Consider the following 16,404-nt stretch of genomic DNA (forward strand, 5'->3'; position numbering starts at 1 on the left):
CGGAACAGATGGTCACAAGAAATACAGTCTTGAGAGTGAGATCCTTTATCGTTGCGCTGCGCAGCGGCTCGAACGGTGGTCCCGACAGGGAGCAAAGCACAAGGTTAAGACTCCAGGAGGGACAAGGGTCCCATAACGGAGGACGCATATGCTTGACACCCTTGAGAAAACGAGCAATGTCAGGATGCTGTAGAAGAGAGCCCCCATCGCTCAACAGCGAACCAAGGGCAGCCACCTGAACCCGTAGTGAATTATAGGCGAGCCCTTTTTCCACCCCCGCCTGTAGAAACTGAAGGATCTGAGGTACAGAAGCCTTAGCGGGTCTCGTGGCCTGGCTGGTACACCACAGCTCGAACACCTTCCAGACTCGAACATAGGCCGATGTCTTTCATGCCCGCAATAGCGTGGATACTACCGCCTCCAGGTAGCCCCGACGCCGGAGGCGGCGCCTCTCAAAAGCCAGGCTGCAAGACAGAAGAATTCTGCCTGCTCGAAAAATACCAGGCCCTGATGTAGGAGCTGGGGGAGGTGCCCCAGCCTGATTGGCCTGTCGATCACCAGCTGTAGCAGGTCCGCAAACCAGGGTCGCCTGGGCCATTCTGGGGTGACGAAAACCACGGTCCCCTGATGGCTTTCTATTCTGCGGAGCATCCTGCCCACCAGGGGCCATGGTGGAAAAGAAAGATATGGCGGCCACGGGAGGACCAGGGCATCCACTCCCTCCGCGCTCTCTCCGGCGACTGAAGAAGCGTGGAGCCTTGGCGTTGAGAGCGGACGCCATCAGATCCAAGTGGGGGGCCCCCCACCGATGGACGAGAAGTTGCATTGCTTTGTCGGAGAGAGACCACTCTCCGGGTCCAGCAGTTGACGACTGAGGAAGTCCGCCTGGACGTTGTCCACACCGGCGACGTGCGAGGCTGCTAGCCGGACGAGATGACGCTCCGCCCATTGCATCAGCAGCGCTGCCTCGAGCGCGACCTGCGGGCTGCGCGTGCCTCCTTGTCGGTTGATGTAGACCACGGTGGTAGCGTTGTCCGATAGGATTCTGACTTCTCGGTTCCGAAGAAGCGGGAGGAAATGTCGCAGAGCTAGCCGGACCGCTCTGGTTTCCAGACGGTTGATTGACCACTTCGCCTCCACCGTGGACCACGTCCCCTGCGTGGCGCTTCGATTGCAGACTGCACCCCAGCCTGCTAGACTGGCATAGGTGGTCACCACCACCCAATTTGGCAGATCAAGGGACATGCCACGGGCCAGGTTCGGCGGATCCAACCACCAGCCCAGACTGTCCCTGGCATTCTGTGGGAGCGGGAGAATCATCTGATAGTCCTGCAATACTGGTTTCCAACGGGAGAAGAGCGCCCACTGTAAGGTCCTGAGGTGCGCGAAAGCCCAAGGTACAAGGTCGATGGTGGACCCCATCACTCCCAGGAGTTGCAGGTAGTCCCAGGAGGTGGGCTCTGGTAACGCAGAGAACCGTCGTGTGTGATCCCGCAAGGATTGAGCTTTCTCCTGGCGCAGTAGGGTGTCGAAAGTTGCCCCCCAAAAAAAAACCCAAGCGTTGCGAGGGCATGAGGGAGCTCTTGGAGAAGTTCACTACCCATCCCAGGGAATGTAGAAACCGTACTACTCGAGTCACCGCTGAGCGTCCATGATCGAATGACTTCGCCCGGAGGAGCCAATCGTCCAGATAAGGATGAACCAGGATGCCCTCCTTCCGGAGAGCTGCCGCCACAACTACCATGATCTTGGTGAAGGTGTGCAGCGCCGGCGCCAATCCAAATGCGAGAGCCGTGAACTGAAAATGCTGGTCCAGAATTTTGAAACGAAGGAAACTGTGGTGGTCCGGGCGGATGGGAATGTGCAGGTAGGCCTCCGTTAAGTCCAGGGAGGCGAGGAACTCCCCCCGATGCACCGCCGCAATCACTGACCAGAGCGTTTCCATGCGGAACCGAACGACTCGAAGGGATTTGTTGACTTCCTTGAGGACTAGGATAGGCCGGAAGGAACCGTCCTTCTTTGGTACGACGAAATAGATGGAATAGTGGCCCGAGCCCACCTCTCCGAAGGGCACGGGCGCAGTAGCGCCTATCTCCCGGAGTCTGTCCAGAGTCAGCTGCACCGCTCCTCTCTTGAGGTCCGAGCCACAGGGGGAAAAGATGAACCTTCCCTGCGGGGGGGCGGACAAATTCCAATGCGTAGCCGTGTTTTATGGTATCCAGGACCCACTGGTCCGAGGTGATCCGTGCCCACTCCGCTTAGAAATACGTTAGTCGGTCCCCAATCCTGGGGACAGGGGAGTGGGCGAGACTGGCATCATTGTGAAGACTTGGTATAGGGGTTCCCGGTTCCGGGAGTAGTGCGTGCGGGCCAATGCCCGCGGAAGGCGCGCAACCAGGGCTGAGACCTGGGGGCGGATGGCCGGGAGCCCGTCTGTCTGTAGCCCCTGTAGCGCCGTTGCGCTCTGGCTCTGGTCCGAGAAGAAGAAAACGCTCTGGATGGTCGAAACCTATCCTCCGGCAGCCGATGAACAGCGTTCTCCCCCAGGGACTTGATGATCTGGTCCAAATCCTCCCCGAAGAGGAACTTGCCCCTGAAGGGAAGAGAGCCCAGACTGGACTTAGAGGACGTATCAGACGCCCAATTGCGTAGCCACAGTAGTCGTCGTGCTGCCACTACCGAAACCATGGATCTTGTGAGGACCCGAAAAAGGTCGTACGAGGCGTCCGCCCCATACGCCACTGCGGCTTCTAGCCGATCTGCCTGGGCAGCCTCATCGGACAGCAGGTTCTGAGACGTGAGGAGTTGTTGCACCCAAAGGAGACTAGCCCGCTGGGCAAGCGAACTGCACATCACCGCCCGCATACCCAGAGCGGAGACCTCGAAAACCCGCTTAAGGAAAACTTCCAACTTACGATCCTGTGTGTCCCGCAACGCCGCACCTCCCGTCACTGGGATAGTCGTCCTCTTCGTGACCGCCGACACTGCGGAGTCCACCTTTGGGACCTTGATGAGGTCCAGAAAATCTTCGGGGAGCGGGTACAGCTTTTCCATAGCCCGGCTGCTCTTCAGGGAGGCCTCCGGGGTATCCCATTCCCTGGTGAGAAGTTGTAAAAACGAGTCATGAATGGGAAAAGCCCGAGCCCTCGGCCGGAGTGCCGCCAGGACAGGATCTCCCTTCCTTGAAGAAGTGATGACAGCGGGAGCTACTGGGGCAGGCGGGTCTGGTGGCGGATCCAAATCTAATTCTTGGATGATCTGCGGGATGAGGTCGTCCAGCTCTTCCCTCTGGAAGAGGCGTAGGGTACGCGGATCATCCCCCTCCTGTGTGCCGTCCCCTTGTCCCCCGTCCGGGAGGTCAAGTCCATGTCCCGCTGGGTCTGGCACCGCCCCCACTGCCGCGGGCGTGGATCGGACCCGGGTAGGAAGGCGGGAGGCCCCCACTCCCGGAGGGTCGGGGGGGGCCGGCGTCGAGGGCGACATCCGAGGGATCTTAGGAGGGGGGGGGGGTCCCACAGGTGCTTCCAGCCCCTGCAGATAAGCGGTATGCATGAGCAGGATAAACTCCGGAGAGAACACCGGCCTGCTCGGGTGCGCTTCGGGGGCGGCGTGGTTCCTGCTCCCTGGCTCTGGGTGCTTGGTTCCTGCACCAAAATCGGGGGAACACCCCCGCTGGTAGAGTCCTCCAGGGATCCGTTCTCCCTCGTGGCCTCCAGGGATCTGTTCCCCCTCATGGCCTGCGCCTCAGGGCGCTCAGAATGTAAAATGGCCGCCGTTCCCGCCAAAAATGGCGGAGTGGCCGGCCCGCACCGCCCGGGCAAAAAAGAGAAATCAGTCAGGGACTGTGAGGTACCTTCCCCCCCGGGAAGGCATCGTGCACAGATGCCCTCCCGGGAAATCCGGGACCCCGGGTCTCCGCAGGCCGCACAGCGGGACGGCCGCGGCATCGGGATCGCTGCAGGAGAAAAGAAAAAGCCACGGGGGGGGCCACGCGCACAAAGGCGCCGCTGCGGGGGGGGCCCGGTCGGCCCGCACTGCCCGCTGTCTGAAAATAGAGGAGGGTGCCGCGGGGGGGCCTTCCTGGCCACACGACCCGCCCCAGACATCTTTCCCTAAATGGCTCAGCAGCCCATGAGGAGCTGTAAAATGGCCGCGGGTGAGGGAGTAAAGAGCGAAGAGGCCGGCTCCACCGGCTTTCGCGGGCACCGGGGGCTGAGCTGTGAAGGAAAAAAACTACAAAGGAAAAACAAACTTACCCCTGGCTGCAACGAGAAATAAACAGCAAGGCCGCAGAGAAGAGACAAGGAAGATAAGCCACTCCCCAGGAGTTGAAAGAACTCTGCCTTTTTTTTTTTTTTTTTTAAACTTAATACAAACTTGATACAAACTTGATCCACAGAAAAAGACAACAACAAGCCATAATCAAGCAAGAAAGTGAAGGAAAAGGAGGGGAAGCCTGATTCCCCTACTCGCATCTGCTGGAGTCAGAAGATACTGAACTCCTGCAGAGGGGGTAGTAGTATATATGGATACGCCCCCTCAAAGCTTGTGCTGACTCCATCTGCTGGATTGGGGACATAACCCACTGTCTGGACTGATCCAGGTACGTACAGGGAACTGAGATATATAGCAGGGGCTCCCAATCTTTCAGGGAACACAGACCCCTTTACAGTTTCAAAAAGTTTCACCAAGTCCCACACACTTCTAACTTTTGCATGCCATAACAAAATTGTATATTGTTTCCTTGAATATGAACACATTGATATGTTAACCTGCTAACACTTTTGTAAACCGTTGTGATGGTAAACCCGAATGACAGTATATAAAAACCCACAAGACAAAAAAAAGAAAAAGAAATTATGAGATGCCCTCCAGAATCATTCATACTGTACAAAATTTTGTTCTAAACTGAGTTCGTAGGGAGGGCAATTTCCAAAGCTTTTTAAAAGTTGTCCTCATAATTGAAGGTTGAAGCCATCCCACCTTCCAGTCCAGCAGTGATGAGGAAAAGGAAGCAAGTTCAAAAAAGGTTCCAGGTTAGCAAACTTGGCGTGACCTGGCAGAAAATCATCCCTGGTACCTGCAATCTCATTTTCAAAGGGGAACTGCCCACGGTGTTTCCTTTTGAATACTCCGGCTGGTGAGGGAAAGCCAGTACTTTTGTTCCTGCATACTTCACATGTGCTCTGCATGAGGATTTCAGAATTAAACCTCTGCATGCACTTTGCCTTCACCTGCCTAGCACTGCTCCCTATTTGCCCTGCAGGCAAAAGTCTGTATGTTCCCAGTGTAGCTACTTTCACCCTCAGTGGCGGGTAATAGTAATTTTCAAAAGGGCCATTTTATGTTAGTAAAGAGGTGCTTACCCACGTAAAAAGTTGAAATGTACCCCTTGAAAATTGCCTGCTTTTCTTTTATAGTTTATTATTTTCTTTTATGATTCTTTCAAACACATATAGAAAATTATAGTCACAAAATAATTAGCCTGCTTTTCAGAGGGAAGAAGGCTCCTTGTCTGGCTGTGTGTCTCCCCCAAATAACTTGTGTGTTTGTCAGATCCACATCTGGCTGTTGTCTCATGCTCCCTCCTCCTCTATGGTCATCTCTCCCTTCTTCTCTCCTGGACTATGGTGGGCCTCTATCCCTTTCCCTCTGTCCAGCATGAGTCCTGGGAGTCCTCTCCTTCTCTCCCCTGATAGCCTACCATCCACTCTCACTCCCCTTAACCAAGTCAAGCGTGGATTCCTGTTTCTTTCTTTATCCTCCATTTCTTCCTTCATTCCTGTCTCGCTCCTTCTCCGGTCCCTTTCATTCCCACCCTCACTAAACATGGGACAGTGCGGTTTGAGGCTTCCAATGGTTGCGAACAGCCGCTCCTCCTCCTGGTCTGGAGCAACGTGAAGTCTTCAGGGCCATAATAAGGCCCATCTCACTCTCCTGGCCTGTGGCAGAAGCTTAACTAAGCACAGGTAGCAGCAGCCTGCTCCTTCCTTGCAACCCTTCTGGAGGACCCCCCTGGAACAGTGGACCCCAGGTGCGGAACCACATATAGCAAAGTTCACGCATAATCCTCAGCCAAATTTTGCTTTGCCTTTTTTTTTGCAAAACATGTCACCAGAAGGCGGACTGTACCAAGTATTTTTTCCTATAGATACAAAAAAACTGAAAGTAACTCTCATGCATTATCTGGCCCCAGAGGTCTAAATCTGAAAGCAGAACTGAATCCTGTGTGGGATTGCACATTTGTATCCCTCCCCCCATACCACACATTAGTTCTTTTAGTTGTTTCATAGATACTTAGCTTCAGACATACAATTTGTTTAGTTTTTAACCATTTCTCCCATCATTTGATAACCATCCCCACCTAACTTCAGTTTCCTCGCTGTCTGAGGGCTGGTAAGGAAGGCTGCGAGGTTACTTCTTCAGCATTCCTGCTTGGCAGGCAGAAATTTGCCTTCCTTCTAAAGACAGCAGATACATGCAAGGCTCCATGTAGGAGATTTTTATTTTTTTAATGACAAATATTTTAAAATGTGTTCATATATGTTTACTTGAAGCTGATCTGTCCATTCTTCCCACTTCCGGAGCCTGACTCCATCTCCTTCTGATCTTTCCCCATACTCAAGAGACAAAAGAACACGGAAGGAGCCCAACAGCAAAATATACCAAAGGACTGAAAATGTATTGCTAACCAAGTCCTATAGCAAATAAAAAGAGGAGAAATAAATGGAGAAAGTCTTGATGCAGCAGCAATAAAACTCTTTTTATCAGGGGAACAAAAAATAAATTACAAAATATTAAAAAGTTCAAGGTTTCCCCAGATATTCCAAAGCATCATCAGATCAGCTTCTCTGGCAATTATATATTACAACACATTCCAGCCCTGTTAAGGGATCAAAGGCCAAGTTACTCAAGCACTGGAAAAGTTATAGAGTAGTTAGATACAGCGTGACCTTGCAGCCTAAATCAACTTATAGTAGAGAGAATCTTTTTTTTATTTTCAGATTTTATTTAACCTTGAACATTTGTGACATTATACTACTCTGTTTGAACCCAATCACAAATGTCAATCAGACTGCAGCTTTGGGCGGCTAATACCACACAAAGCTCTGTGATAAACAGTACTATGTTGGATCACCAAAATTAAATTTATTCCAAAAGACAACCAGCGACCTAGTTGTGGACAGAGTTTGAGTAACAAATGCTGGAAGTTTTTAAAACACTGCCTGAGAAAAAAAAAAAGTGGTAGTAGTGCTCAAAAAGCCACTTTAAATATTTGGACCCTAACTTTAGTTTTTCTTTCATTAGGCTAGATGTTAGAAAGCCTTTTTGGCAGTGAACTCAATTTTCATCCACTGCTGGCTCAGCAAAAGTAGTAGCTGAGCTAGAATCCAGCACCAGCCCCATCTATATCCAATCTCCTGGCACTAACACTTCCAGAGGACAGGCAAATGGAGTGTTAAAAAATAAGGCCCATTGCCCGATTTTAGAAACTGTTGCATTGCAGACTCTTCAGTTCTAATTAGCCTTTACAGAATAGAGCCTCTGAGACATTTAGTTCTCAGTTAATAAAGATAAAGGTTTGAAAAGGCAACAGTAGTGATGAAGAACCTTAAAACTTCCATCAAATATAGAAATAAACTAAAGTAATCAGTGTCTAGTAACAGGAAAACAATCATCTTTATCCAAGGTTTTCCAAAGGGCAGTGTGAACTGTTTCAGCAATTAAAAACAAAACAACCTACAACTCAGTTGCCACATTAGCTGGGTATCTGTAAGTAATGAAAAATGATTAGGGGATGTCCAAAAGATAAGTAGATGTGACTAATCCCTAACAGGGAACTCTGGAAAAGGTAAACAGAAGAGCCCATCTCCGCACTGATCAGAGGTCACCACAGACTGCAGCCTTTGATGGTGGGAACTAACGGGGGGAACTGAGCAGCCCTTTCAGAGCAACCAGGAGACCACTTAGTGTAACAGGTCACACTATCCAAAGCCTGATGAACTCTTAATTTGACAAATTATATTGAGGTAGGGGACCTCACATTGTAACAGATTGCTAATTAGGCATGGTTCTTTTTGCTGCAGGAGGGGGACTCAAGGCAATCAATTCTCTGTTCATCAGCAGGATCTGCAGCTCTACAGGCTGATTTCATTACAGGTGTTCCGGATGGTTCTGAAGGCACTTGATGAATTCTTTGACTGGATGACCTTCATAGCATATCTGATATACAGCAGTGAATAGGGGAAACCTGGAGGTGAAGAAACACAGTGTTCAGATTTAAAAAGTCACTATCAAGACACAGGTTTAAGCCTCTTCTACAGTTCACAGGGACCAATCCTAAGTAGGATGGCTGGAGTGATAACTCCATTTTAGTTGAAAACAATTCTGTGTCAGTCACAGCTATAGCCGTCTCCAACTTCCAGCATTATGCACTAATGTCCTCTTGTCCTATGAGCACCATGCTTTGCAAGGCAGTGTTGCCTACCTGTTCTCCCAGCATAGCAAGATGTCAGTCCTCACACTTGGGTGACATCATCCGATGGAGCCCAGCATGGAAAACGTCAAAGTTTCTAGAACTCAGACTGAGCCTCACTGCGCATGCCCATTCTAGACCTCTCATGATTTTAAAGACCTCTATCATATCCCCCGCTCAGCAGTCTCTTCCCCAAGCTGAACAGCCCTAACCTCTTCAGCTTTTTCTCATAGGGGAGCTGTTCCATCCCCTTTATCATTTTGGTTGCCCTTCTCTGTACCTTCTCCATCGCAATTATATCTTTTTTGAGATGCGGTGACCAGAATTGTACACAATACTCAAGGTGCGGTCTCACCATGGAATAGTGCAGATGCAATCTGCTAGCCAATTAGAGAGAGTCTGTTTGGCAATGGTGATCCCCAGCTTGCCCTGATCAAAGGAAGCTGGATGGACTTTCTATGGGCTTCTGTCCCCATTGGATGCCTACATTAGGAAAATTTGCACTGGAGGAATTTGGAAGGGAACCCCCCCCCCCCTCCCCAACCAAACTGGAATTGTCTTGACACCAGGATAGAGAATCCCGGAATTATGGAGTGACTCGGATGCAATCCTGAAGGAATTGAGTAGCTTGGAGCCATTTGAGACCTCAGGGTCCATTGGGCTCTTCACATGTGCAATTGTGCCATGGAAGTGAGATGAACGGTTACAGGCATATGACCCAAAAGCCTCAACATGTGCCAAGTTGACATCTTGACTCTATTGAATCTCTGCTGCAATGGCCATCAGGGTGACAGTCCATTACTGTGCGAGGAAGGCCTTGGCCTAAGTTATGTCTAGCAGAACTCCAATAAACTCCAATTGAAGGTGAAGGGATGGGCTCAGATGAGACTGAGTAGTTGATGATAACCCTAGTGACTCCAACACCCGGATGGTCACATGCATTTACTCTTCAGCTCCTGCCCGAGATATGCTCTTGACCAGCTAATAGTCTAGTTAGGGAAACAGGTGCACCCCAATCTGTGAAGGTGTGTCACCACCACGGCTAAGCATTTTGTGAAGACATGTGGGGCTGATGCTAGCCCAACTGGCAGGATGTGATACTTAAGGTGCAGGTTTCCCACCACGAATCTGAGTTACTTCTGGTGTCTGGGGAATATTTTGATGTGGGTGTGGATGTCCTTCAGATTGAGAGAGCATAGCCAGTCCCTTTTTTTGTAGAAAAGGGGTTAAGATATCTAGGGAAATCATCTTGAACTTTTCTTTCTTCAGAAATTTGTTCAAGGTTCTTAGGTCTAGGATGGGACAGAGTCTCCCGGTTTCTTTGGATTTGTGCAGTATATGGAGTAAAATCCCAGTCCTCTCTTCTCTGGTGGAACTGGCTCGGCTGCTCTGGCCATTAAAAGGGAAGAGAGCTCCAAATACGGTACCTCCTGATGTGATACGAGTCCCCAAGATGGGCTCAGGGAGCGCTTTGGAGGGACACCAAACAGATTTAATCTGTACCTCTGCAAACTATGCCGAGAACCCACTGGTCCAAGGTTGTGCTGGGCCATCGGTTCATGTAGAACCGCAGTCTGCCCCTGACTGGAAGGTCCTTCGGCATGAATACTGGGATCTTGGCTACGCTCTCTATTGTCCAGTCAAACTCCCGTCCCTGGAATTGGCTAGGATGACGTCTGGGGCTTAGGTGTCAACTGCTGCCTGAGATGGCTGCGTGGGGCTTGCTATTGACGGGACCAAGAGGGCACAGAGGATAGTGTCTCCTCGGGCGGAAGAAAGACTTCCTCTGCCCGGATCTCAGGTAACTCCTGGATGAGGAAGCTGGATCTGGAGTGGTAGTGGAGAGTTGCTGGAGCACTGCACAGTGATCCTTCATGCAATCTCCAAAGAGATTCTCTCCACTGAAAGGCATATCAGTGAGTCTCTCCTGCACTTCAGGACAGAGATCAGAGGCTTGCAGTCAGGTGAGTCTGTGAGCCCTGATCCCTATGGCAAAGACTCTTAATGCCGCTCTGAAAATGTCGTAGATAGACCGGACCCTGTCTTTTCCACACTCCAAACCTTTAGTCTTCAGTGACTGGAGGGTGTCCTGCTGCTTCTGAGTGTCCACCTCCCACACCTGCTTCAGAATGTCCCACAAATACTAGCCCATGAAGAGCTGGTAGGTTGCTATCTGGGCAATGAGTATAGCACCCTGGAAAACCTTTTTCCCAATGGTGTCCATGTCTGTAGGGTCCCTCCTTGGAGGCACTGAGTGGGTCCTAGAGCACTTGGCTTTCTTGAGAGTGGATTAGACCACTACAGACCAGTGTGAGTGCTGAATTTACGAGCCTTTTGGACAAGGTATACCACGTCTGCCTTCTTATTGACTGAAGCCACTTTGAGGGTCTCACACATCCTCGAAAACAACTCCTAAAGGATCTCATGCACTGGGGGCTACCACGATCTCCTCATGAGGTTCCACATATTGGAGGATATCTAGCATTTTGTGCCCGGTATTTTCTCAATCTCCAAATTAAATGAGATGGCCTAGGCCATCAACCAAACAAAACTTGCGAAGGAGAGGTCCTTCCGTGGGGACTTCCTTCTGCCAGGGGGAGGAGAAGAAACCTTCTGATGCCTCAATGTCCGAACCACTGTCAGAGCCTCCATATCCCCAGGAGTACACAGATTCCTCACTACTATAACTAGAGAGGGAGGGATCCCTGGGCACTCTGTCTTCAGTTAGCGGTACAATGACTGGAGCAGCTGGTCGATGGGGCCTGGACCTGGAAGTCCCCCAGTTCCCCGGTGAAGCTTTCCTCCTATGAGGAATCCAGGATGACCATCGAGACGGCTGGCACTAATTCCAATGCCTTTCCAGGCATTGATGCCATGGCGGGAACCAACACCAATGTCAGTGTCAGTAATGCACCAACAAGCACCTGTAAGGAGACAAGCAGCAGCTCAAGGAAAAGCGGTGTCGTCTTTGGTGCCATTGGTACTCCTACATTGAGGTCCTGCAGCACCTTCTCCATGGCTAGCTGCACTCATTTCTCCAACTCCTCCTCAAAAATTGCTAATGCCAACACTGACTGGGAGGCAAGAGGAGTGACCACGCCTTCTTCGGAACAAAGAGGAGGAGCCTGGCTGTCACCAGGACTGGTGGAGACTGTAGCGAACCCTCAGGTATTCTAAAGGATGGGCTCTCCTCACTGCGGAGTCACTTTGGGGGTTTCTCGGCCAAAGCCATATCGTCCCGGTGCTTTGCACCACGCATCGACAGACTGAAGCCGATGCTTCTTTGGCTTCCCTCGATACTCAGCATAGATCTTCTCCAGTGCTGAGGTTGAAGCCGATCCCATCTTAGACCGGAAAGAGCTGGGTAATGGCCTGTCTCCAGGATCTCTACCAGCCATCGACACCAAGGGAACTGATGGCCCCCCCGGATGCCGATGACCTGATGTACATTAGTATGGCTCCATGGCCTTCAATGTTGATGCCGATGGATCAGTTTTCCGGTGCCCAAAGAGACATTCAATTTTCTCCGGCTGGGACCAGTGTCCGTTGGGGGTCATTTGAGTGCATTTGCAGCTACCCCAGACATCACGCGATGTCTCCAAGCATAGGTTACCATCTATCATAGGGATCTGTGATAGAAACAGTCTTTGTGCATCAGGGGCACTGTTAAAACCTGGATGACATGTGAACTCGAAAGAAAAGAGATTCTAAATCAAACTCAATGGCAGTGAGCCTGTCGATGGCTGACAGGCATAGATGGCACCGCCACCCAGAGGGAACCACTAGCGAAAGGAAACTTAGAAAAGCAATCAAAAAACCTACCTAGGGACACTATGGGAAGAACCACGGGACCCTGTGATGACCAGGCAAAGGATTTCTCTGAAAAAGAGAATAGTCTCCGAGAGATTAAGCAAGACTCATAGAGAAAGCAATCACTAGGCTCCACGGAAAAAGAAAGACTGAAGGGACCATGCATGGCCGCATGTCACGATGCCTTCATGGGCTTGCTCAGTGAGGCTCAGTTAAAGTTCTAAAAACTCTGACATAAGTTTTCGTACAGGGCTCCATCAGAAGAGGTCACCCATATGTGAGGACTGCCATTCTGCTTATCCTTGGAGAATGCATTATGTTGGCTGTCAGAAGCCACTGCCACTAAGACTCGAGGGGGCCAATATGCAGCTGTGCAAGTTAGCCAAATAAACTTATCTGGTTAACGTGGCCAAGATATTCAATGGTGAGGCTGTGCTGCTAAATATGAGGCTATTTATAAGTTTATCTGGCTAACTTTAGCTAACTAGGGAGGTCATTCACTAAAGGTTTTCTCCCATTTTGTGTCTATGGGAAAAATGCTTAGTAAATGACCCCCTAAGTTCTGTTAGGCGCTTACCATGCAGCAAACACCTTAATATAGCAATAATGTGCGGTATTTTAATACTGCACATTATTTTGCACTAAGTATCATCAAAATGGTAATGAGCTGCTTGGCAATTTTATGGTAATAAAATAATACGGCTTGCCTGAAAAAACCCCCCAAAAAAACAAACCAAAAGCCATGCTATTTTCAGGAAAGAAAGCTACAACTCAGGCTGACTTATTTTCACAGGGCTGCAGAGAAGTCTGTCCTTGACCAGATTAGCAGCTTTTGCTTGTAATATGTATCTTAGCATAGTAAAAGATAAACAGTTCTCAGGAATGAGGTGGGGGAGTAAACCAACAGTGAGAAAGCATTCTGTATTAGTTTCTGTGCTGTGATTTGGGGAGTAAAGGGCAAGGTTCCTCCCCCTACCAAACACTCAGAGGCTTCATAGAATAAGATAAGAAACAGCAGACTGTAACAGACCTAGAGGCTGATGCATTAAGGAGCGCTAAGTCTATTGTGGCTTTTTATAAGTGTGTTAGCATGAGTTTTTTGGCACTAACATAGCTCTGGTACGTAAAAAGGGCTTTAGCACCAAAAATACCCATACTTAAAAGCCCATGGCAGGTTTAGCACAGGTGCATGCAAATTGCAGGGTAATAGCCTAATTAGCTATTATCCTGCAATGCAAGGAGACGCGCTAGGCAGGAGACTGCCTAGCGCGTCTCCTACTATGGCAGGAAATTTAACACCTGCTCAGAGGCAGGCATTACACTTCACACGGCTGGCCTGACTAAAGCTCCCTCTCCCCCACAAGGTCTGGCCCAATGGGCCAAGTGGTCTGGGTCCAGTTCCGGACTCAAGGGTCCTACAATTGAAATAGTAATTTTTACCAGCAGGTCATTTCTTAAAACAGCACCTGTCACAACCAAAATCTCACCCCGCCCAGGTACCCCTGCTGGAGACTCTCCTCTGGCAAGCCTGTTCCCAATTGGTCCTTTTTACTGGCACTTGTCAGCAAAAGGACCAATCCCCTTTCAGGACAGCCTTCTGAAACGGGATTGGTCCTTTCCCTGACAGTGAATGGACCATTTGGCAGTAAGTGAAGGAGTGAATAAAATAATATTAAGTGCCCGACACTTAATCATTTATTCACGCCTTCTGGAACAGCCCTGCTGGAATAGGGTCTCTGGCAGGGGTTCCTAGGCTTGAGAGGGAATTTTGGGTCTGGCAAGTGCTGTTTTAAGAACAGACCTTCCAAATGGACCATTCAGGTAGAAAACCCCCAGGTCTGATCCGGACAGCTTGGCCCATCGGGCAAGAACCTGTGGGGGTGGGGAGGGGGGTGCGGGGGAGGGAGTTTTAGTCAGGCCAGCTGCTGGTGCTGGTCTGGATCTAAGTTCATTTACTGATGACTTTTTCATAGCATAAGGTCTGAAGACACAGCTTCTTTCTACATTTAACTGCCTCGCACTGGATTTCTCACAGTTTAGGCCGAGAATGTAAAAAACCTGTCCTACACAGAACTGGTGTGCTGACATCAGAGCGGTAACGAAGTCAGAACTGTGGTTAAAGCTCATTAGCATTCCAGTTAACTTTTGGATATGTGAGTCCTCGAAATGCTTGAGATTAGCCCCTCTGAGGAAGCCATACTTGGTGAAACAAATGGCCTTTGTCGGGGAATGAGAAACTCTTTACAAGTTAAGGCATCTTTTGAGCAGATAAAAGGAACACACATAATAGTGAGAGAACATCATCTGTAGGTGGCACCTTAGGGTAAAGGGCAGAGTCAGACAAAACTTCTCTGTCTCCATCTGCTGGTGGGGAGGCAAAACCCAGGAGTCTGGACTGATCTGGGTATGTACAGGGAATTCTGCTTACTGAAACTTGTAATTTTGAGATATTACGGTATTGGTTGTAAGACAAATATGAATGAATATATATTCAACAAGAAACCAGCAGTATATACCGTGTTTCCCCGAAAATAAGACATCCCCCAAAAATAAGACCTAGTAGGGATTTTGCCGAATTCTTAAATATAAGACCTCCCCCGAAAGTAAGGCATCCCTTGTAAACAGGGGCGGATTGACCTATCGGGGGATCGGGCTTCCCCCGGTGGGCCGGTCAATCCTGTGACGTCATTTTTTTTAAATTTTTTTAAAATAAAGTTTCCAAAGTATTAGGGGCAGACGCGAGCAGTGGTATCCGGAGGGGAGCCGATGCGCCCGGGCGCAAGGAGGCTCATGCGGCCGCTGAGCCTCCTTGCCCGAAGAAAAAGATCGCATTCAAATGCGCTGATGCTCTTTCTCCTTCCTGCCTGTGCGGCCCCGGAAGTAAACGTTGCCAGAGCCGCATGGGCAGGAAGGAGAGAGCATCAGCGCGTGCAGAAGAGGAGCCGCCGCGGGCTGCTGCGAATCCCAAGTCGCAGCGGCCCAAGAAGAGGAAGAGGCCCGAGAAGTTCAGGGCCGCTGCAGAGCCCATCCTGCAGCGACCCGCGAAGAGATGGCCCAGAGGTGAGAGAGAGGCTGAGGGTCTGTAGAGGGTGTGTGCGTGCGTGTATGAGATGAGTTGAGAGATTGTGTGTGGGAGTGAGGATCTGAATGTTTGCAGAGGCAGCATGTGAGAGCCTCTGTGTGTATGAGAGAGACAGCGTGTGACGGTGAGAGCCTTTGCTTGAGCAAGACAGCATGTGGGAGTGAGAGAGAGCCTGTGTGTGTGAGCGTCAGACAGCATGTGCCAGTGAGAGACTGTGTGTATGAATGATTGTATGAGAGACAGCATGTGACAGTGAGAGCCTGTGTGTGTGTGTGTGAGAGAGAAATGCATGTGAGAATGAGAACCTGACTGTGTTTGAGGGAAGAAGACGGAGAGAAAAGAAATACGGAAGAAAAAAGGACAATATAAAAGGAATTGGCAAAAAAATAAGAAAGGGAAGGTGGGAAAAAAAAAAGCCTGTGACCAACCGATTAGAAAACTAACATCAGCCAGCAAAGGTAAAAAAAAAAAAATTACTTTTTAGTGATTGGCACATGTAATCTTTGGGAATGTGCAAGAGTAGCACTTTCTCTATGCGGATCTCACAATGTACGAGATCAGCATGGAGGAAGTAGAAGCCCACGGGGCCTGCACAGAGGAGGCAGCAGAATGGGCTTCAGTGTCAGTAGCAGTAACCGGCGCCTCCCCAATAGCCATGCGGCAGCAGTGACAGTGGTAGCAAGATTACTGACATCTGGGGATGGTGGCTGTACCAGTCGGGGGACCCCTTCCAAGCAGTGTGCAGAGGTTCAAAAGCAGCAGAGTCAGCCCAAGCTGACTACCATGAATGCTGCACACTCCTACCTCTCTCTGACAGCACACTGGTGAGGCATGGCTGACGCAGGGGCAGCCAGCAGCTCAACGGTATTAGACATCCCCTGAAAATAAGGCCTCGTGCATCTTTGGTAGCAAAAATTAATATAAGACACTGTCTTATTTTCGGGGAAACAGGGTAGTTAATTGATACAAAAGGAATTTAGGCCCATGATTTATTAAAGATGATTTTGTATGTTTCTACTATTTTGGAATAAAGTTA

General features: G+C 49.8%; 1 protein-coding gene across 1 annotated transcript in view; it reads right to left on the bottom strand.

Annotated features, from left to right (window-relative positions):
• Nucleotides 1-6,742: 6,742 nt before the first annotated feature.
• GPD1 (glycerol-3-phosphate dehydrogenase 1) overlaps nucleotides 6,743-16,404 on the bottom strand; it is a 31,944-nt gene continuing 22,282 nt past the window's right edge. Inside the window, exon 8 of the mRNA XM_029595014.1 lies at nucleotides 6,743-8,251. Coding sequence (XP_029450874.1) covers nucleotides 8,155-8,251 — 97 coding nt within the window. The 3' untranslated portion in view covers nucleotides 6,743-8,154. The remainder of the gene's footprint in view (nucleotides 8,252-16,404) is intronic.

Source organism: Rhinatrema bivittatum, chromosome 3, assembly GCF_901001135.1.
Source record: "Rhinatrema bivittatum chromosome 3, aRhiBiv1.1, whole genome shotgun sequence".
NCBI classification, from domain to species: Eukaryota; Metazoa; Chordata; class Amphibia; order Gymnophiona; family Rhinatrematidae; genus Rhinatrema; species Rhinatrema bivittatum.